At 32.2% G+C, this 23,211-nt stretch overlaps 2 protein-coding genes across 2 annotated transcripts in view; both read right to left on the bottom strand.

Annotated features, from left to right (window-relative positions):
• Window positions 1-1,718: 1,718 nt before the first annotated feature.
• Window positions 1,719-2,916, bottom strand: LOC107868742. The gene is made up of 2 exons (XM_016715396.1): window positions 2,761-2,916; window positions 1,719-2,120 (listed from the first exon to the last, which is right to left on the bottom strand). Exons 1-2 carry the CDS (start codon window positions 2,914-2,916, stop codon window positions 1,719-1,721), a joined length of 558 nt encoding a protein of 185 aa, XP_016570882.1.
• Window positions 2,917-12,322: 9,406 nt separating this feature from the next.
• Window positions 12,323-23,211, bottom strand: part of LOC107869576 (laccase-14-like) — a 35,190-nt gene continuing 24,301 nt past the window's right edge. The window contains exons 2-7 of the mRNA XM_047411661.1: window positions 16,283-16,335; window positions 16,046-16,197; window positions 15,417-15,661; window positions 14,619-14,747; window positions 12,951-13,892; window positions 12,323-12,516 (exon numbers count right to left, since the gene is read on the bottom strand). Of these exons, the coding sequence (XP_047267617.1) occupies window positions 12,386-12,516; window positions 12,951-13,892; window positions 14,619-14,747; window positions 15,417-15,661; window positions 16,046-16,197; window positions 16,283-16,335 (1,652 nt within the window). The 3' untranslated portion in view covers window positions 12,323-12,385. The remainder of the gene's footprint in view (window positions 12,517-12,950; window positions 13,893-14,618; window positions 14,748-15,416; window positions 15,662-16,045; window positions 16,198-16,282; window positions 16,336-23,211) is intronic.

Genomic DNA, 23,211 nt, shown 5'->3' with positions numbered 1-23,211 from the left:
AGAAAGAGGCATTAGTTGTGCACGAACCTTTCATGTTGCAGTCCAAGAAAGTTGTAGAAGAGATTAAAAAAGCTTTGCATAAAGAAGATCAAGAAGAACAAATGACAATCCTGTCTCATCAAGTTCCCAACAAGCGGCTATCTGAAGATGAGAGTGCTAGCAGCCATGAAGATCGTTGTTGGAAAAAAATGAGACCCTCTTTAGAAGAACCATCAAATGCTAATTTGCACATGGTAGAGATTTCTGGTGATAATATTAGTTCCTCAAGGACACTAACAACTATCAAAGAGGTAATGGTTCAAACTCTCTCCTTTGCTCTATGGTTTGTCCAATTATTTCACTAATCAATTTTTTTTACAGTTAAAAAATGTCAACATACTGGATGCTCCTCATTGAAGTAGATCACAAGCCAGTGACAAATCTGTTGCTAGACCAGACTCTATAAAAGCACGTTCTGCCTTAAAATTTGAGGTAGAAGTCACTTCTACCTGCATTGTGAAAGCTAAAACATGTGCAGACTCAGATTTCCACAAATAACCAGCAATATCCATATCTTTTTTTATGGAAGAAAGGTTATCTCAAAGCTGAAAAGGGAATTTGTTATGAAAGTGTGGGCCAGCAATCACAAAAAATGTAGAAAGTCTTACTGCGGACCATGCTTCTTATCTTACAGATGAGGTCCAAGTAGTACTTAAGGACGTGAGCGGAATGGGTGTAGATATTTCTCCTTTACAGAATTTATTAGAGTCTTTCTTCGAGCTTGCCACTTCCTATGATCAAGCACGGTCGACCCTTGTTGATAAGGACGAAGAAATCGAAAAGTCAGAGTCATATATAAAGGCCAAGGAGCATCTTGAACTTGTGATGAAGGAAAGAGATGAGAAATCTGAAGAACTATCTATTGCTTGACAATCTCCTGAGAAGGCAAGAAAGAAGGTAAAGAAGTTGAAATCCCTCCGAGATGCCGCCAAAGAATAAGTTAGGAAAATTGAATCCAAAGTCTCTGCTGCTGAAGAAGAGTTCAACAAGTGTGCTGACATTTCCTTGGCAACTCAAAATGCCTCAAATGATGTTGATCAGAAGAAGCAAGTCTTAGAGGATTCTCTCCAGGATTTAGTTAATTATAAGTTGTGTTTAGACTAACTTTAGGAGATGTCATTCTTTATTTTCCAACCTTTTTGCTTTCTTTCCATTTATTTTGTCTGATTAGTTGAATTCAGTAACATTAATAAACTCCTTCCACTTGGCTTTATGTTGCGTACTCTTTTCAATACTTCTTTTGATTTTTAGTTCCCAAAATTATTTACTTATAATGCATCAATGATATCGTACTAAGCCTCAACTTGATCCATTTTTCGTTGTTCAACACCTTGTATTTTTAAGGTAGAGAATATGTATTTGGAGACTAGAATACCAAAATAATGAGCTACTTAATATATCTATTTTTTCAAAAAAAAAAATCAGGCTTTTTGATTAAAACATACCCAAAATTTGTTGAGCATCTAGCCTCTTTTCATCCAAAGTCTCCAATTCTTCAAGGTGTAACCGACCGTTTCTTCATCAGTAAGTCTTTCTTGAATAGCAAGCCGTAATGATGGGATTTGACGCTCAAGTGGCAAAACTGCTTCAACTCCATAAACAAGTGAATAAGGAGTTGCTTGTGTTGTAGTGTGATACGTTGTTCTATATAACCAAAGAAATTCTTCCATCCTATCATGTCAATCTCTTTTAGATTTTGAAACGACCTTCTTTAATAAGTTGCAGAGTGTCTTGTTGAATGCTTCAGCAAGGCCATTAGCAGCAGCATAATACATAGAGGAGTTGCGTTGCTTGAAGCCAAAAAAATCATATATCTTGGTCATCAACTTATTATCAAGTGGCTTACCATTATCCGTCAGTAGATATCTAGGAATGCCAAAGTGATAGATAATATTGACTCGAATGAAGTTTGCCACATTCTCTTTCTTTACTTTTTTCAGAGAAACGGCTTCAACCCATTTTGAAAAATAATCAGTTGCAGCTAGGATGTACAAATGTCCATCAGAAGACTTCATTAATGGTCTGGCAACATCCAAACCCCATGCTTCAAAAGGCCATGAAGCAACAGTCGGGTGTAATACCTATGGGGGTTGATGTATAAAATTTGCATGAAATTGACAAGCTTTACACTTTCGAGCGTAATCTAAGCAATCTTTCACCATAGTCTACCAATAGTAACCCATCCTTTTTATATGAAAATAAAGCTTATGGCCGAACTGATGCGCCCCACACACTCCAGAATGAGCTTCTTGAATAGCTTGAACAGACTCATCTGTGCCCAAGCATCGTAAAAGTACTCCATCGAATGATTACCTATAGAGTGTACCCTTATAGTAAAGAAAGCGAGGGGCTCATTATCGGATTTTTGTTCTCTTTCAAGGGCTTTCTATTAAAATTCCATAACACAAGTAATCAATTATTGGTTGCCGCCAGTCTTCAATCTCGGCCTCAGAAGCAGTGATAACTTGTTCAACTTCCTCTATATTTTTATTTGGTGGTACTACTCATCTTTTGAAAATGATGACTTGCATTTGATCAGGAGATACCAATGCAGAAGCTAAAGTTGCCAATGTATCAACCCTTTTATTTTTCGTCCTTCTGAGCGTAATCGTAATAAGGAAGCAACTCAGGCTTCTTGACCTCATAAGTACCCAAAACTTGATTGATCACTAACTTGGAATCTCCAAGGACTTGCAATTGTAATTATTTCATATCGACAACCATTTCGAGTCCAAGTATGAGTGCTTGATATTCAGTGACATTATTAGAGCAACATTGTGTTAAAGTGAAGGAATATGGCAAAACTTCCCCATTGGGAGTGATAAACACTACTCCAGCACCAGCTCCCTCACAATGTACAGCGCCATCAAAGTACATCTTCCAAGGAGATTGGATTTCTACAAACATAACATCTTCATCGAGTAGTCCATCAGATAAATTCTAATCATGTGGAATCGGATGGTCGACCAAGAAATCTGCCAGCACTTGTCCTTTCACTGCCTTTTGAGAGATATATAAAATTTCAAATTGTTGGAATTGTAGGTACCACCTTGCTAGTCTATCGCTTAAGACAGGCTTGGACATGACAAACTTGATAGGATTCACTTTTGAGATGAGTCGTACAACATGAGCGTGAAAGTAATGCTTCATTTTCTGAATTGAGAACACAAGCGCCAAGCACAACTTCTCTATAGGCGAATACTTTATCTCATTTGGTGTCATCATCCTACTCAAGTAATAAAAGGCATTTTCTTTCCCTTTATGGTTTTCTTATGCTAGAAGTGCCCCTACTGATCTTTCTTGTGCCGCAATATACAATATCAATGTCTTTCCAGGTATGGGAGCTACGAACACTGGAGGCTTTATTAGATAAGACTTTATAATCTTAAAAGCATTGGTGAAGACCAAGTCCCATTCAAAGGGGATATCTTTCTTCATAAGACGACTGAATGGTTGACACCTCCCAGCTAGGTTTGAAATGAACCTTCTAAGATATGCCAACTTTCCTTGCAAACTTTTCAGCTCGTGAATATCTTTAGGCTCAGGCATCTTCAAAATAACATCTACCTTATCTTGATCAATTTTAATCCCTCGATGACGAACAATAAAGCCAAGGAACTTTCCAGAAGCAACTCCAAAAGCACACTTCAGAGAGTTCATTTTGAGTTGGTATCTTCAAAGCCGTTCGAATACCATTCTCAGATCATGTAATTGGTCATCTCTTTTTCTTGATTTCACCACTAAGTCATCAACGTAGCACTCAACATTCTTATGAAGCATATCATCAAAAATATTTTGCATAGCTCGTTGGTAAGTAGCACTAGCATTCTTTAAACTAAAAGGCATCACCTTGTAGCAATATATTCCTTTAGAAGTGCGGAAGGCCGTGAGTTCTTCATCTCTTGGTGCCATACGAATCTGATTATACCCTGATGAACCATTCATGAAAGACATTGCCTCATATCCAGTTGTGGCATCAATCATAAGTTCGGGTATCGGGAGAGGAAATTCATCTTTAGGACATGCATTATTAAGATCCCTAAAGTCAACACAAACTCGAATTTGACCATTCTTCTTTCTTACAGGTACTATGCTTGAAATCTACGTGGGATACTTGACTTCTAGAACGAAACCTGCTTTGATGAGCTTGTTAACTTTAATTTCAATCAAAGGGACTAATTCAGGTCTAAACCGACATTGAGCCTACTTAACAGGGCGGGCACCTCTCTTCACAGCAAGGCGATGAACTGCAATTTTAGGATCCAATCCTGGAATTTCTTTGTAGCTCCAAGCAAATACATCTTTATACTCCATAAGCAACTCAACATACTTATTTTCTTTATCTTCATACAGTAAGGTGATTACATAAGTAGGCCTTCGATCTTCATAAGTCCCAATATTGACTTCTTTCAATACATCGATAGTGTTCTTCACCCCTTCCTTAATTCAGGTGGTGCATCTTTAGTGTCTTCAACTTTTTGAGGATCACCATCATTGAAAGATATATGATGACATGTGTTGATATCAACAAACTCATCTTCGATCTTCACATGAGGGAGAGTACCCTTCTTGTCACACATTGTGATGTGATATGATGATCCTACACTTTCTACATCTTCTTCACGCTCCTTAGTATGAACTATAGTATGATTTCTTACTTTGACAACATCTCCACATAAAACTAAGACTTTTATTTCTCGTCTCATTCTAGAAGGAATCAAACTGGAGCAATTTTTGTGAAAATTAGGCTCTTTAGCATAAACATGTTCCATCCTTCTATCATTTCCTTGGTGTTTGTATTTCTTCTTCATTGTCCCCAACCTATCAAATACCGAAGTTTTTGTACTTGGCTCGGTGAGCCGATCAAACACAGAAACCCTTTTGTTAGATGGTACAGAATCATCCTTAGGGGTAATGTAGTTCACACACGCCCTATTTATGGATATACGGATCGGTGATGGTTGTTTGTAACCCAAACCTTCACGTGATTATTTGATAGCATACCCTTTCTCTATCATCATCCTCTGAGTAGGATTTAGACCATGGTTTGGCCCTCCTTGTGCTTCAGGTGGGAGCTTCCCTAGCTTAGAGGATTCATCGAGATTGTATCCAACTTTTGCCAATAACTTATAGGTGTTTGGGTCAAAACCCTCATTCGTACATTTTTTAGGAAATACTTTATGCAGATCAAGATTAGATGACATGACAAAACCATTCACCGATCTTAAAGGTAACTTGATTACATCAATTTGCTTAATAGGAAAGGTCAACCCTCCTAACGCATTTTGATGTAATTCAGATAATTGTACTTCAACCTTCTTTTCCTTTGGGACATAACGGATAATTAGAGTTACCTTCTTACTTGACAATGTCGAATTGATCTCGGGTACCTTGTTCGCATTAGAAAACGTTGGGCTCTTTTCAACCACTAACTTTTCCTTTCCCATTTCCTCATCATTCTTCTTTGCAATGTCAACCTTTCTTATAGGAACCACATCACCAACATTTACCTCCTTTTGTATGTGTTTCTTCAAGTAAAATTTTGCATCTTCAAAATGGGCTTCTGCTTCAGTAAAAAACTCATCGTCAGCAACTACCTTCTTTTGTACTCCATTTTCAAAGTACTTAAAGCATTGATGGTAGGTGGACGTGACTACTTTGTTATCATGTATCCATGTACCTCCCAATAAGATATTATATGAGGTCTTTGCGTCAATCACATACATCAATACGCTCGAACACATATCTCCCATGTTGACTTCCAGTTTGATAGAACCTATGGCTTTTTGCCCTTCTTGATTGAATCCCTGAATCATAAGACGACATTCAGACAATTCATCCATCAATATTCCAAGCTTCTTTACAGTGTGAATTGGGAGAATATTAACTCCAGAACCATCATCAATCATAATTCTTTTCACTTTATGCTCATGCACGTAGCCAGCCATACACAAGGGACGATTGTGTGATATCTCACCCAACAAGAGGTCATTATCAGTGAATGTGATCTTTCCATCACAAGTGTTTACTTTCTCAGAAAGAGGTTTAACGGGTTCTTTATCTGGAAGGACTAGAGGCAATGACGAGTCTCTCATTATTGTCTCTTCTTTATCAATATTGCAACATGAGGCCTTGATGCCAATATAAGGTATTTCTTCACGAAACCAGCTTGGAAAGAATTCCTTCAATATGACTGGGTAACAGGGCTTTGAACGATAATTCTTCTCAACTTTTATTTTTCTCACTTTCTTCTCTGCCATTTTCCTTTGGGGTCTTTTGACCATCTTTCCTCTTGTTGCTTGTTTGCTCGACTCTTTTCGTGAGCTCATCTTACAACGTCTCCGTCGAGTCACCAAGATCCATCCTTCATCATCAGTGTGCTCAATAAGGGATTGACTTTTTTGTAATGATTCCTTCTTTACTATTACTTCATTCATCACAGGAAGAAGAAATGGCCTGCTAACATCTATGGGTTCAACTTCGCCAAATTTAATCATGTTTTATGGGGCCGCACTTAGGACATCATCACATTCATGCACTTCAACAAAGTTGCAAATAAATATGGGATCAAGTGAACCAAAAGTGACTGATACTTGATTTGAACTTTCTTTCTTATCTTCGAGCAATATCTTTCCTTCGCAGGCTAAGTCCATGACCTTTTTTTTTAAGATAAAACACTTTTCTATGGGATGAACCAACAATCGATGATATTTGCAGTAATTTGGATCACTAGTCTTTCTAGCTTCATCTGGATGCTTCATTTCAGGTAACCCAAAGAGTTTATATGAAACGAGCTCGTAAAAAATTGTTGGGACATCTAAGTCCAAGAACGGATACTCTATTGCTTGCATCTCCTTTAAAGTCAACTTTTTACTGGCATTATTCTAAAAAGATGTGGTTTTCACACTTTGCTTTTTACTTAGCTTTGTGGTGACCCTCAATGGTGTGGCATTAACATTCATCGCCTCTTTACTTTCAAATTTTGGCACAAACTTGCCCCCTTTCTTCACTTCTTGTTTGTCTTTTCCTTTTCGGAGCTCATAAACAGGTGGTCCTTGATTTCCACTTGAGGACATATCCTTGATTTCCACTTGAGGACATACTTAACTTCATATCATAAGCGCGCGTGGCAAGTTCTTCAAATGACTTAGGTTTGATGCCTTGTAGGATGTAACAAAGTCCCCAATGCATCCCTTGTATACATATTTCTATCCCAGAAACCTCACTAAGTCTGTCTTTACAATTAAGACTCGCGTTCCTTCATTGATTGATGTACTCAATGACACGTTCATCTTTTCTTTGGTGCATATTGGTAAGTTCAATCATACTTACAATACGTCTCGTGCTATAGAAATAATTGAGAAATTCATTTTCGAGTTGTTCCCAACTATTAATTAAACCATACTCGAGGTCAGTATACCAATCAAATGCATTTCCTTGTAAAGAGCGCACAAACTATTTTACAAGATAATCTCCATAAGTTCCAGCATTATTGCATGTTTCAACAAAGTGTGCAGTATGTTGCTTTGGGTTTCCTTTACCGTTAAATTTTTAGAATTTTGGAGGTTGATAACCTGCAGGCATCTTCAAACCATCTATTCTTGAAGTATATGGCTTGGCATATGTGAGAGATGGTTTGGAAGCAACATCATACTTGTCTCTAATGGTTTCCATAATAAAGTCCTTCAGTTGGTGAATTGGGATTAACCTATCAGTAGATACTTGTAGTTCATCAACAACATCTCTTTGCTTTGTAGTTGAATCTCCTTTGTCTTGTTCCATCGGACGCTTCCCAGATGCTTGGCTTGAGCCTCCCTCCATAACACTTTCAACTCTATCTTGCAGCTTGACAATTCGATTATCCTGATCTTGCACATATTTTATTAGGCCTTCAATCGCCTTAGTCAAACTTGCAAGTTGTTCTTCCACAGTTGATGTGTTAGTCTCCATTGCTTGGATAGCCACTGAAGATGAAAGATTAAAGCATGGATTTTTCCTTAGACTAAAATCTGAGTAAAACAGTTCACGTGGAGTAATTGGAACAGACTTAGTGATCAAAGCATGATCATCTTCATGCATGGTGTGGTCCTTAGTCTTATATGGACTAAGTCTAGCAATCTCAGTGATATTCTCCCCTTCTTCCAACTCATTGGGAAAAAATATTGCCCCCTTTGAAGACTGAAGGTCAAATGTAGGAGCTGATACGGACGACACTTCAAGTGTTTGTTGTCCTAGTAAGTTTGCTCTATTCCTAGTAATGGGCCCCCCACTTTCTATGGTAGCATCAAGTATGTTATCTACTTCCGCAAAAAATTTAGAGTCGGTACCTTTAGCAACAACAGATTTGAAATAAAACTTCTTGGATGTCATTTCAGTATTCTTAAATAGGATGATTAATATGAAGAGATGAGAGGTACATAAGGTCTCACTGGGCATGCCAAAATTTGTAGACGATAAATTTTTCTAAGTCAAGAAAACAATAATTGAGACAGAAAAATTGATGTAACAAAGTGTAATATTTAATTTCAAATGTAGTAAGTGTTACAATCTCTAAAAATAATCCTCTGATTCTTCAAAGTAATATGAACTTGGACTTGAACTTAATTTGGATTCAAGGGCTTGAGTAGCTTGATCTTAAATTTTCGTCTCCGGACTTGAATTTGTATGTTAGTTCGTAGCAAATAATTGGATGATTGCCACGAACGATGAATAAGTAACTTGATCTTGAACAAAATTTCCTTCATTCTTGATCTTGAACTTGATCTTGAGCTTGATAGTTTGAAACTTATAACTTGCAGAGAAATTATGATTTTGATCCACGAGCTCTCTTCTTGCTTCTTGTTTCTCCCAAAATCCTCCCTTTGTGAATTATGAGGACCTCTTTTTATAGTTGGAGGGGCAAAACAATTGTGTGATTTGATTGGTTGGTTTGAAATTGACCAATCACATTCTTTTGGTGAAAAGCTCTAATTTGATTGGTTAGAAAATGTCACCTGCTTACATGCATGATTTTAGTGGCTTATTTCATTTAACTTGGATTGCCACCTAATATTGACACATGCCATGCTTTTAGTGACTCATTTCATTTAATTTGGATTGTCACATGCCATGCTTTTAGTGGCTCTCATTTAACTTGGATTGCCAGATGTCATGCTTATAGTGGCTCATTTCATTTAACTTGAATTGCCACATAATATTACCACATACCATGTTTTTAGTGGCTTCTTTCATTTAACATGAATTGCCATCTCATATTAAATTAACCTCATATATTTGAGATTAAATGATTAACCCAATTATATTAATCATATTATTTGGACTATTTTCTTAAATTTAATATAGTCCAAATAAATATGTGAATTTAAATTAATAAAATTTCAATACTCACAGTACGTTTGTTTGCATTTATTTTGTCTTTGCGTTCAAATGGAGAGAAAACTGCGTAGTTGACAAGAGCGAGGAAGAGCAGCGAAATTCGGATTCCACAGTGTAATACAAGCCACAGGGTAATGACTTCCTCTAACAACTTAATTTCCTGCTAACTGAATGCTAATAAATATGTTGAATTCTTTGCACTTTATTTTTTTTTACCACCCATAAGAAGGTTCTGGGGTATGAGACAAACACTTGGCAAAAGGGTCTTTCTAGAAACTCTTGAGATTCAATTCTAAAACTAGTTGAAGAAACCAACATACCAAAATGATTGAATTTTCTTTTCTTTTCGCCCTAGGTGAATTATTATCTTCTTAAATTATAGGTTAAAGCACATGTCATCAGATTCTTGTAATGACCCTTCTGGTCATTCTCCGCATTTTCGTGTGGTTTTTCTCATTTTGATCCTTCCAGTAGCTTCTATAGAGTATTTGTGGTTTGCGGGGATGGGTGATGCAGTTCTCGGGAAGTTCAGTTTAGTTGCTGCTGAGATTTTCAGTTTTGAAGCTTTAAAGTTGGAAAGGTTTGACTTAGGTCAACATTCTTAGAAGACGAACTCGAAGGTGAATTTTGCCAGTTCCTTTAGCATCAGAAGGTGGTTTTGGGGCTAACGGGACCTTTCGTTCATATCCCAATGCTTTCAGATTCATTTCAGGTGTTTGGTTGGATTTTTTGAATTTTTGTTGAAGTATTAAATTCGATCAACATTTGATCAAGATGATCTCTATGGGTCATTTTGATGATTCATTGAGTCTCTCATGTCGTTTCTAGTTAGGCAGCATATTCAATTTGTGTTCACAGGATTCCAAACAAATTTCGGGGGCCCATTTGAAGTTCGTTTTAACCTTGAGTTCTTGTTGGTTTTTCAGTTATGGTGTGGAGGTATTTTATCCATTGCATTCGTGATGGGTGTAACACCTCAAAAAATTTAAACCAAGACTAGAACCATACTTCAAGTATATGTACATGTAGGATTAAACATCTAGTTGTAACAGTATGAGAAGGAATTTAACCACGTATCAAGGCCACAAGAACCTCCTAGTCCTTAACCAAGTCAAAACCTTCCTTACCAATCGATTTCTTAAGAAATGATCAACTTCAAATGAGTATAACTTCCAAAACTTTCCTTATCAATCGAGAACCTGAAACCAAAATATGTCCTACAACTAAAAAAAAGTACCAATCTATGCCATATAAAAAAAAACATCAAAATAGGCTTTGTGTACTTAATAAGTGCACAATACTTTTACAATTTAACGGTAAATCTCTGGACGGTGTTACAAAAGGTCAAACTTAGATTGTGCGCTAAATAAGTGCACAATCCATTTTTGTATGGATTGTACTCTTATGTAGTGCACAATTCATTTTTTTTATGGATTGTGCACTAAATAAGTGCACAATATTTTTTTTTATGAATTGTGCATTTATTTAGTGCACAATTCTTTTTAAAATAGATTGTGCACTTATTTAGTGCACAATCCATAAAAAATAAATTGTACACTAAATAAGTGTACAATCTATTTATATAATAATATCCTCACGGCAATCTATTTATATACTACTTATAACTTTTATATATCTAAATATTAATTTTAACGTACAAATGACATTGTTGTGACAATACTAAAATTTTAAACAACTACAAATTTCAAACAAGCTCAATGATGTTTAGATAAATTTCTACATGGTATAGAAATGAAAAAATTAAATTGTACATGCTTAAAAAAGTTAATTAGTGACATTATTAAAGGGTATATTTTACTTACACAGATTTTTCTTATAACTAGGGATAGTTGAACACAAGGGAAATTTTGGAAAAAAATAATTTTAGATCACTATTGGCATTTGATAAATTGGTATGCTTAAGACACATATTGAAGTCACACGTTAGCATATGTAGGGGCGGCTCAAGTACATCGGTGGCCTAAGGCGAAAATCAAATGGAGACCTTAAATTTTTAAGAAAAATTATTTTTGTTAATAAAGTCTATATTTTAAATTTTGAGATGTTAAGTTGTAAATATTATAGATGATTCTTTTAATTATTTTTTTCGTTAGAATAACTAATGCATTTAATTTTTATGGAGACATACTTTAAATACATCAAAATTCTTCTAATAATTCTTTACTTTTATATAAGAAGTATTTTTTTTCTACAAACAATATTTAATATTTTTTTAATTAAAACTATGATCTATTATTGCTAAAATAAAATGAGGCCCGTCAAAGTTGGGGGCCTTAGGCAGTTGCCTTTTTTTTTTATTAGGTAGAGCCGACATTCATGAGTATATGTTGGTTAACAAAAAATAATATATTGTGCACTTTTTTAAATGGCTTAAATTAATATAAATGGCTTAAAAAATGAATTGTTGCGAGAATAGTATGTAAATAGATTGTGCACTTATATAGTGCACAATTCTTTTTTTTTTTTTTTATAGATTGTGCACTAAATAAGTGCACAATCTATTTTAAAAAGAATTGTGCACTAAATAAGTGCACAATTCATAAAAAAAAAAAAAAAAGAATTGCGCATTTATTTAGTGCACAATTCATAAAAAAATGAATCCATTATTTAGTGCACAATTTAAGTTTGACCTTTTTAAACACCGTCAAGAAATTTGCCGTTAAATTGTAAAGGTATTATATACTTATTAAGTGCACAAAGCCTATTTTGGTGTCTTTTCTATTATATGGCATAGATTGATACTTTTTTTAATTGTAAGGCATATTTTGGTTCCTGGTTCACCAATCAATTTCTTAAGAAATGATCAACTTCAAACGAGTATAACTTCCATGAAAAAAAAAACAAAGACATAAATATTCAAGCTATATGTAAAAACAACGAATTAATAAAATCAATAAATAATAATATTTTTTCTGTGCTCTCCATTAAAGTAGATCTCACAAGATCAATTCTAACACTTAGGCATATCAGGAGGGGGAGGAAGAAGTTTCTCCCCGGCGCCCATTCCATTTTTCACAATGAATGTCATTCCCATTCCCCAGCTTACATGACGTTCTAAATGACAATGCATAAACCATACTCCTGTCCCATTTAAAAAAAAAAAGAGCATATTATTAGATAAAAATTTCAAAATATGTACACTGAAAACGTAATTTTTTTTATACGACTAGTATTACATAATTTAATTAACTTGATCATGTGATGATAAGTTGTTTACCATGTTTTGCAGATCAGTTGTCAAATAAGTGTTATAATATCCCACATATCATGCCTCGTGTCCTTAAAGAACTTATGTCCCGCTAAGCATTTTATACGAGTAGAAATTAATTTGAGGAGCAAAAATTAAGGACCAACCCTTTGAGGGGCAAATCATACAATTAATTAAATGGTTAATGAACCATCATTTTGACTTGTCGAATCCGACCCAATACACATATTTGATACCTCTTAGTTGTAAGATGAATGATGATGTAGACAAAGATGATAAAATTAGGCAATTTGATCAATATAAATACCTGGATTATCAGCTCTGAATCTGATCGCAGCCCATCCATTCTTAACAACAGCAATAGTGTTTTGAAAAGGAGGATCAACAAGATTATACTTCAAAGGGTCTTTATCTTTGTCAAAATTTCCAAAACCTGATCCAACAACGTAAAAACTATATCCATGCAAATGAATTGGATGATCAATTCCACCCAATAAACTAGTTCCCTGCAAAACAATCTCTACATTTGTTTTATATTCAAGAACATGAACCTCCGTTTTCCGATTGGGATGTAGCAATTTTACGGGAAGAGAATCACCCGTAAAATTAAAATTAAGAGACGGAAAACTAGGAAATTCATCTCCATAAACCCCTATAATGTTCTTGTAATAAGCTTCTAATATGTCGATATTAGGTAGCACAAAGCTTATGTTGTTCACGCTAGCCGCGAATCGATCCCCATAAGCTCCACTACATGATTCATCTTCGCATGGCAATGTATTTATGGAAAACGTGAGCAATAAATTGGTTGTCACGTTTAAGGGTACGTTCACTGGGTGTTTTTGATCAGCTAGACTTCTGAACTTGCTTGTGAAATTAAACGAGGCGTTTGTATCATTGGAATTCGGGAGACTTGGAAGGACTGGTGATGAAGGTGTGTAGTTTCCACGATACTGGATGATGGAGGTGGTGGTTGTGTTACCAAAGTTAACTCCGTTTAGGCTATTATACGCCCTTGCAGCCATGTAATAGTGATCAGGGTTTTGATTTGCTTCGAGCAAAACATCGATAGTTTGGCCCGGGGAAATTGTGATGTAATTAGTTTTGAATGGTTTAACGTAGGCAGCATCGGTTCCTACGACGGTGAGTTCATGATTTGCAATCGAAAAAAACATGAGATTGTTCATTACGGCGTTCACCATTCTGAGCAAATATGTCTTGCCTTTTTCCACTGTTAGATTGAATGTGTCTGTTGAGAAAAAAGAAGTTGGACATCAATGATTTTTCAACAATTACTTAGTATCACAAAACTATCACATAATGGTAATACAATAACATATCATCAGTCTAATCCGATTTAGGAAAGTTGGTGTGTATGCAACCTTTATCAGTAACTTGTAAGGAAAAAAAAACATATATGATCCATATTTCCAAACAATAGAAGCGAAATCAAGATTTGAAGTTTATAGGTTTCTGCAACGATCTTAAGTTAACATACATAATATAACTTAAGTCATTATTGTACATTAACTTAAGATCGTTGTAGAAACCTATAAACCTCAAATCCTAAATTCGCTTCTATTGTTTAAGTGTAAACATAAGAAGTTTAAATTTAAATTGTATTTAAATAAGGAAGAATATAATAACACTCTTTTCTAGATTGTTGGGGTAAAAGAATTATCATATCACCTAAAAGATAAATTATTAATCAGAAAAATAAAATAGATAATCTGCTAGCTAGCTAATCTACTATAACGTATCAGTACAAAAATTATTCATTATATGAGTAAACCAATCTTCATTAAATGTTCTTATGACCTGCTAGCTACTTTATAAAGTTGTTATGCAATATCCTAGTAAAATATTAAATTTTTTTTTTTTAGCCAACTAGACAAAATTATAAGGAAGAAAAAGAGTTTTAAAAAAAGGAAGGAAAGGAGTTTAGGGGGTTAGTATTAATATTTGTTTTAATTACCATTTCTTGAGCAAGGATATAAATCTCCTGGTTGACCATTTATAAGGAAAGCATCAGAGTTATTTGGGTCTCCTCCGCTTGCAACAAACTCATTCACTATCTCTTGTACATCACTCTTCCACCACTCCCCTGCAATTTAATAATCTTAGAAGATTAATCAATTAAAAAGAAAAACTAGCAAAGAAAATGAAGAAAAGAGTTACGACAATTTGAATTAAATGGACATAAATTTAATAGTATACTATTTTCTCCTGTTGAATTTGGTTGTCCTATGTACTTTCTTTTAGTTTAGTTTGTTTCAAAAAAGAATGTCTCTTTTCTACCTTATTGTAATATGGGGATTCTTTAATTCAGTATTTTTGGACTGTTGTGAATTACTTTGTCTTGAACTGAGGACAGAGGCAGAGCTAGAATTTTAACTTAGGGGGTTCAATATTCTGAGAAAACTTAGTCGAAGGGGGTTCAACACCTACTATAACCACATAAAAAATAATTTTAATCATGTAAAAATAGTATATTTTTTCACCAAAGGGGGTTTGGCCGAACCCTTTAAAGTCTGACTGAGGATCTATTGGAAATAACATCTCTACCTTCCAAAGTAAAAGTAAGATCTATGTATTTTATTTTGTGAATGTTGTTTAATTTCAATGACAACAAGATTATAGAGTATTTTGAAATATCATACATTTTTTTTTTTATTTAAAACGATAAAATTTAAAAGTCCTTTTTTGCTTTTTTAAGTTGTGTCTGATCAAACTAAAAAAAATAAATTAAAGCAGAGGCAGTATATATAGGCACCTAATATGATGGGAATTTCAGCAGCAGGTTTAGGGAAAGGATAATCAGTTCCATTTGCAGGACGTATAATAAGGACACCATGGACAGTGGCTCTTGACCAATCACTATGAGCATGCCACCATAGGGTTCCTTCCTCGTTTGAAAGCTTAAGCTTTTGATTGAAACTAGTTCCAGGTCGAATTGGACATTGAGTAATAAAGGCAGGACCATCTGACCATGGATATCTTAGTTGTCTCGCTCCATGCCTACAAGTTTTAAATTCCAAATTAGCAATATTCTCTTCTTATTTTTCATTGGTTTAAACTGTATACATATATATGTAGAAGAAAGAAAAATATTCATATATCATATATGTATAATTGTATATTATGAAAATGTTGAAGTGTCTGAACATTCCATTTAAAAACTTAACTGTGATTGTCATACACTTTAATATAGTATTAGAGCACGATTATTAAAAAAACTAAAATTTACGTCATGCTTTCATATGGAAAAGAATCAGGATGATACATACACGAGTTTGGGGATATATGGTGATATAATTCAGTTTAAAAAGGTATTTTCTCTTTAATAATTTAAACTATTTCGATGAGATTAGTACTGCACATTAATTGAAAAAGAATGTTTACCAGTGGATAGTTATATTTTGGCTGCCACCGTTTTGGACATTGACATTGAGCGTATCTCCCCTATTGGCATAGAGAACTGGACCTGGAAATTGGCCATTAACGGTCAAAATGTTCTTCGAACTGCAAAGCTTCGAATATGGTGCTTCTTTAATCTGCATGTATAAAACGTTAATTGTTTTTTCTTAATGAAACTATAAGTTGTATTAAATTTTTCTATGTATAACGCAATAAAATTACTCCAAAATGGGGTGGGTTGGGGTGGGGTGGGGGAAGGGGTTTGGGGGTAGTAACTGACAAATCATACAAGAAATGTAAATCACAACTACGCAAATTAAAGAAAAGCAACCCAAAAAGTAAAGGAGGTATATACGTACAACAAATCGATAATGATGAACGAAAGCACCGGCAGGTGCAAGACCAACTAAAAAAAGAAATCCTATAATTTGTTGAATGAAAATCTTCACTTTCAAACTCATCAATTCCTGCAAATAAATACTAATATGAGATAGAAATGGGTAAAGGATGTTAATGTATTTATAGATGTTAATGAAGTTAACAAAGGAGAAAAAGATGTCAAATTGTTGTAGCAAACTTCACAATAAATATCATTACCATTATTAATTTATTAGCAACAAATCTAGTCGAAGTTGTTTCTCATACACACAAGTTTAAGAGTCTTCTAGTTGATGACTATGAAAGTGTATGAATGGATCTAACAAGCATATTTATAGGTAGGCTAGAAATTCTTCAAAAAAAAAAAAAAAATTTAATCCTAGAGACATCTCCATAAAATATAGCTGTCCTAGTGATTCATAATGAATAATTTTCTCTCTTCAAGGAAACAAATAATATGCAAAACTTGGGAAAAAATTAATTGACTTACTTATTACTTTATTTGAGAGATTTAATCACCAAATATTGATAATTAAATCTGATATTTTATTAAATTGAGGCATTGTATGATCATTGTCATTTAAGATAGTAAATTAATCTCATAATCTCCAAACAATTTTTTACTTAAATCTTTAAAATTAAGGGCACTTTTCTTGAATTATAAACGGATGATGATCACAAAATTTTCTCATTTCAAATAGTTCAATCTCAAAATTGACTCATTTACCCTTATTCTGAACAACTGATAGAAGTAATATTGGTGCATTTAAATAGTTGGAGGGTATTGTAAGCTAAAAATACAATGACAAGAATATTTTCTACTAAAAAATGTAACGAGGGATAAATTTACCATATTATGAATAATGAAGGAATATTTTTTCACTGTTTTCCCTTGTTAACTTAATGAATTATGATATATGGACATAAAGTGCGTAAGCTTAATGCAAGTTGACATGAACATTATTTTGATTTATGGCATGATATTAATTGTTTGTAAAACAGAAGATTATGTCATAATACTTAACTGTGGGGCTGGGCATATTTTGATTTAAATCGAAAAAATAAAAAAATCGAACCAAAATTTAATTTTGGTTCGATTTTTCAAATTAATTTCGATTTCAAATTTTAAAAATTCAGTTAAATGATTTGGTCTTCGAATTTAAAAAAAAAAAATTGGATAAACCGAGAAAGTGAAATTATATAAATAAATGATTACTTATAATTTTTATATATCTATATATAGATATTATTATATATGTAAATATCTAAATCTAATCTAAAATATATTAAAAGTGTGAAGACCCTTAAAAAAGTGATTTGAATTTTTTGTCCTTCATTAAAACACTTCATAATAGATAAAATTATCTTTTCACTATTTTTTCAAATTATTAGTTAGTTATTTTAATAATATTAATTATAATATTGAATCCTAAAATATATATGGAAAGAAAAAATTAATAGTACTAAAATATATAGTAATAAACAAATATTACGATTAGAAGAATTAGAGAAAAAAAACTACTTAAAAGACCACTATTTATAGTTTACAAGTACTGAATTCTTGAAAAGAAATTAAAGAGGAAATAGGAAGAACCAGGTAATTTTCCTTATTACTAACAACAAAAAAAAAACAATGTATCTGTGTTTCGAAGAAAAAAATATAGAAAGAAGAAGAGTAATTTACCTTTTAAGGAAACAAAAGTATCCATGCATCTGTGGTTCGAGGGAAAAAAATAAGAGAAAGAAAAAAGAGTAATTTTCCTTATAACTACTTCCTCCGTTTCAAAATAGTTGGCATGATATTTACCTTAAAAAATATGTATTAAAAATTTATTTTACTAAATTAGACTTATTAATTATTGTTGTTGGAATTCTACTCTTTTTAAAATTGATAGTTATTTATGGTGGTGGGGGAATATAAATTTACCATATTTAGATCATTTGAAAAGCTTTTGAATTTTTATAAATTGACAATCCTTCTACAGTAATACAATAGCATCTTCAATGAACATATAAAACAAAATTATTTACTTTTGATCTTAGTTCATTCTTTATTATTTGCTTTACTATTATTTTTTACGACAGAAAATATTTTTGTAATATTTAATTTACTTTGAGGTGCATTAATTTTGTAAGTATCTTGAAGATGGATGATGATGAGAATATATACAGATAGTTGATGATCCGAATTTTAAAAGGTGATTAATTTTGCTTGACAATTTTTAGTTTTGAATGATATAAATTATTATAGATAGTCATTCTTATTTTTTTCATGTGAAATACATTGGCATCTCCTTATAACAATGCGACAAAGAGACACATTAAGAGACAAAGAAGTGAATGAGGGAACGTTTTTTTTTAAATATTCACGGTACGAATGAGTTGATAAGCGTTTCTTCAAAAGTATTCATGAATGAAATAAAAAATTAAGGTATGATATAATTCTTGGGTCTATTTGATAGGACATATGAAGCACGAGATATGGCTAAATTAAACTCACCTTTTGAGATATTTTTTTTTGTAATAATATTTTGAAGGATGGAACCGGGAATATTCATTATTATCTTATATGTATTTAACATTACTTGAATTAAGAAGTAATAGTTGCTAGATGTTGTCAACAAGATAAGTTACAGATGTTAGGCATTATGCTTTGGTTTCTATTAAATATGTGTTAGCATTAAAATTGTGTGAATTACAAGCTCTTGGAATGTTGATTTTAATTTATGCATTTCTTTTTGTTAATTTGTGTAGATGAAAATTGAATCATTATTTGAATGAAATTAAATTTAAAGTTCTACATGTGAATTAATTAATTATTAATTTTTTGATGGAATGTCATCAAAGTTCACCTGGACCTCTCCAAAGATTTACTTTGTTCCTCTCAAAATAAGTGTCATTTTGAAAAAAATACGCCCATTAAAACATACATTAATATGTAGTTTATTAACTATTCCTATTTAGTAAATGTTTCTTGAAAATGAACCACCATTAAGAAGTAGAGTTTATGAGAATAGTTGAAAGGAAGAGTTCTAAGATTTAAATATTAAAAGTGTAATAATACATATCTTTATTAATTATTTATTACGCGATCCTTTAATTTAAATGAAATCAATTAAAGTTATAAAAATTAAATTTTTATCCTTACCTATTTGTAAGAGATTAAAACTCATAATATTTAACACTTTAAAATTGATAAAAGTTTTACCTTATTTATATAATTTTCTAATTTGAATTGTATAAAATAATTATAATTACTTATCTTCCTCCGGGAATCCAAACAGACATCTTTTTTCCTTAGTTAATTGTTCTTCTATCGATTGTTTAGGAATTTACACATCTTTATTTAATTTTTATTCTATAAATCAAAACTATTTTTCAAATAAATGATGTAATTTTAAAAAATTAGTGTATGATTATTAATTACATGCACACATTACAATGAATTAAAGGTGATTGCCTACGACAAAATAATCTCGATACTAATTATTTATTCGTTGTCCTGATCAGGTTTGTAAGGTTTGTATCTTTAGTTTTATTTTGTATCTTTTGTTCCACTTGAGATGATCTAAGAGTTTTAATTTTCTCATATGTGAAAACTCTTATTTATCTTCTATATAAAAATTTTATGACTGCAAAATGTTGATGATCAATAAATCAATTGAGTATAATTTGAATTTTTGGATTTGAATTTATTTAGACACAGAGTCACTTTTGTTAGAGAGCATCTTTCTCTTCTGATGTGGACCTTTCGATATGAACTCGAATTTAATTAGGATGATTGAAGATGTATTAATTTTATTATTTCCTAAAGAATCATGTTTTCAAGATAGTTAAATTAATTATATTTTAATGGCGCGTAAGTAGTGGTACAATTTTAAATTGACAAAAGAAGATATGAATTCTGAATTATTTATACTTTTGGGAGTGAAAGATATAAAAACTTAAGAATTCATATTAAGAAAACAATATGAGAAGTCTCTCATACCATAAAAATTTTTATCGCTGCATTATAATTCTAAAATATGGTATTGAATTTACAAACAAAAGCTTAAATTTTATTTTTCATTAGTGAAATTAAAGAATAAAATATTATAATCTATTTAAAATTAATTACTATTTTTCATTAGTTTATTCGTCTTTTATGTATTTTGTACTGATTGATTTATTTTTACCATTTAAAAATAGAAAGAAAGAGAGAGAAAAAGAGAGAGAGAAAATTGTAATTGACAAAAGTAAAAGCATTAATAGCTTTATTTGGAACTTCTAAAAGTTTAAAAATATTTTAATTTTTTAAGAGCTCATATTTTTTATATTTATTTTTAATTTAAATATATTATTTAATATATTTATGGTCAAACCTCTCTATAGTTGCAATATTTGTCCAAAAAATTCATTGCTATGATAGAGAGATGTTGCTATGCAAATATAGTAGCGTTTGATATTTAAATCTCATTTAATTGTTACTAATAAAAATATAAAAAATTATTAACCAATTTAACAAAAATAATAGCGGAACAAGGAGGTTCCAAATAGAACATGAAATCGATTACGGAAAAAATCAGATCGCTATAGTGATATACCGTTATAATGACAGGTTATTATAGAGAGGTATGACCGTATATATATTTTTAAAGTCGTATGTTCATTAATTCGAATATAATGAGTTTGTTCTTTGCATACATGCAACTTTCTTCTTTAAAATTAAATACACGCGCAACGCACGTATTATAGACTAGTACTAAAAATATAATATAATCTGATGTAACATATAAATATATAAATTATAATCATTTAGTAATCCTAAATCCTAATATACTGCTTTGCTTTAGACCCTAACATCAACGTGAAGGCTGCAGTGGCGCTCAGCCATCCTCAGTTCGTCAGTTCGTTTGAAATTTCAATATCGTCAAAGGCAGTCGGTAGTTGTTTGCTCAGTTCATCACTTCTGTCGGCAGTTGCAAGTGCGGCCACTGTCGTCACGCTTACGACGATGACTCAACGAGGTCGATATTTATGGTTATTTCATACGTGTTGAATTAATTATAGTTGGGAATGAAAAATAAGTTTGAAAAAAAAAATTATTTTTCTAGAAAAATCACCAATTTAAATGCTCATTACTTTAATCTTTAAAATCGAAATAAAAATTCGAAATAACTGAATCAAATTTGTAATAACCTAACTAAATCGAAATAATTTTGGTTTGGTTATGGTTATCATTTTCGTCAATCCAAAAATAAAAAAACCGAACTGATATTCAACAATCAAACCAAACAAATCGAATGCTCACCCCTACTTAACTACCTATTAAATAAGCAACATTTAGTCCCGGTGCCAATTTAATTTTAAAATTCCTATATTTCATTCCAATTACTACTATTTTTTTTTATTTCTTCCCCCCTAAATCAAACTAACAAGACAAAATAAAATAGTATCCATAAGCATAATTATAACTATAAGTTTTTATGAAAAAGTGTATTTCTCCGTATTGAAATAGTATACCAGAAAGAAGAAAAAAATAAAGAAGACTTTTGTCGAGCTCACAATTTGTTTGCGTGTTCTTACGAAATTTAATTCCCCCACTTTCTTCAAATTTTATTTTCCCTCCACTTTATATTTCACTATCTCCCAATTCATATTACTCCTTATATAAAGCTTCACAAAGCCCAACAAAATGAACATATATATGATAGAATAATTAATGATAAAAGATCATGTAACGTAACTAAATGAAGGAAATGGAGAGAATCAACTTAGCTATAGGGGATGTTTGGATTGACTTTTTTTAAACTGACTATTAAGCTAAAAGCTAAAAGCTGATAGCAATCAACTTTTGGCTATTAAGTTTTTTTTTTCTTTGACAAACACCTTCAAAAATAAAAAGAAACTTAACGTCAAGAGCACTTAAAAATAAGTCAATCCAAACACCCATATATATCAACAAACATAAAATCAGGTTTCCATTATTATATCAAATTGTTGAAGATAATGTTGGATTAGTTCATTGAATCAAATTGATTTACCTATTTCATTCCACTGATGATTTCGTTGCTGCAATACATGACTTTGGGCCAAATACCTTAACACATTAGTTTGGTCCATATTTGAAAAAATTCTTGTAAATATTATTTCCTCTTTACATCTAGGTAAATCCCTAGAATATATCTATAAAGATATTGTTATATATTAAGGCTGTCAGGTGGGCCGGCCCGGGCCAACCCAGAACTGGCCTGTTAAAGTTAGCCGGGTTGTGGGCTGGGGCGGGACGGGTTGGGGTAAGGTGGGCCAGGCCGAGCTGGGCTCAACAGTAATATTTTTAAAAACAACTCTAACCTGGCCCACTTAACCCAACCCGGTTAAACCCATCTAAATCCGGTCAAACCCGATCAAAAATTAAAAAAAAAAACTTTTTTTCAATATACACTATATACACCCACCTATATACATTTTAAATACGTTAAACAATATATACACACTATATATATAGTATATAATAAATTAGAATTTAAAACATAAATACACATATACACAATTATACATATATATGCACCACTCAATGTATATGTGCAACTTTAAAGTTTAAATAAAATATACTACAATATATATACATTACAATATATATACATAGTTATATACTAATTTATAAAACATATACACATGTATACGTTAAATAGACACGTCTATAGAAGATATATTCACATATATATGCTCTATTCAATATATATGTACTACTTTAAATAAAATATACTACAATATATATACATTATAATATA

Source organism: Capsicum annuum, chromosome 4, assembly GCF_002878395.1.
Source record: "Capsicum annuum cultivar UCD-10X-F1 chromosome 4, UCD10Xv1.1, whole genome shotgun sequence".
NCBI classification, from domain to species: domain Eukaryota; kingdom Viridiplantae; phylum Streptophyta; class Magnoliopsida; order Solanales; family Solanaceae; genus Capsicum; species Capsicum annuum.
The sequence above is the reverse complement of the archived record's forward strand: the minus strand, read 5'-3'. Positions and strand labels throughout refer to the sequence as shown.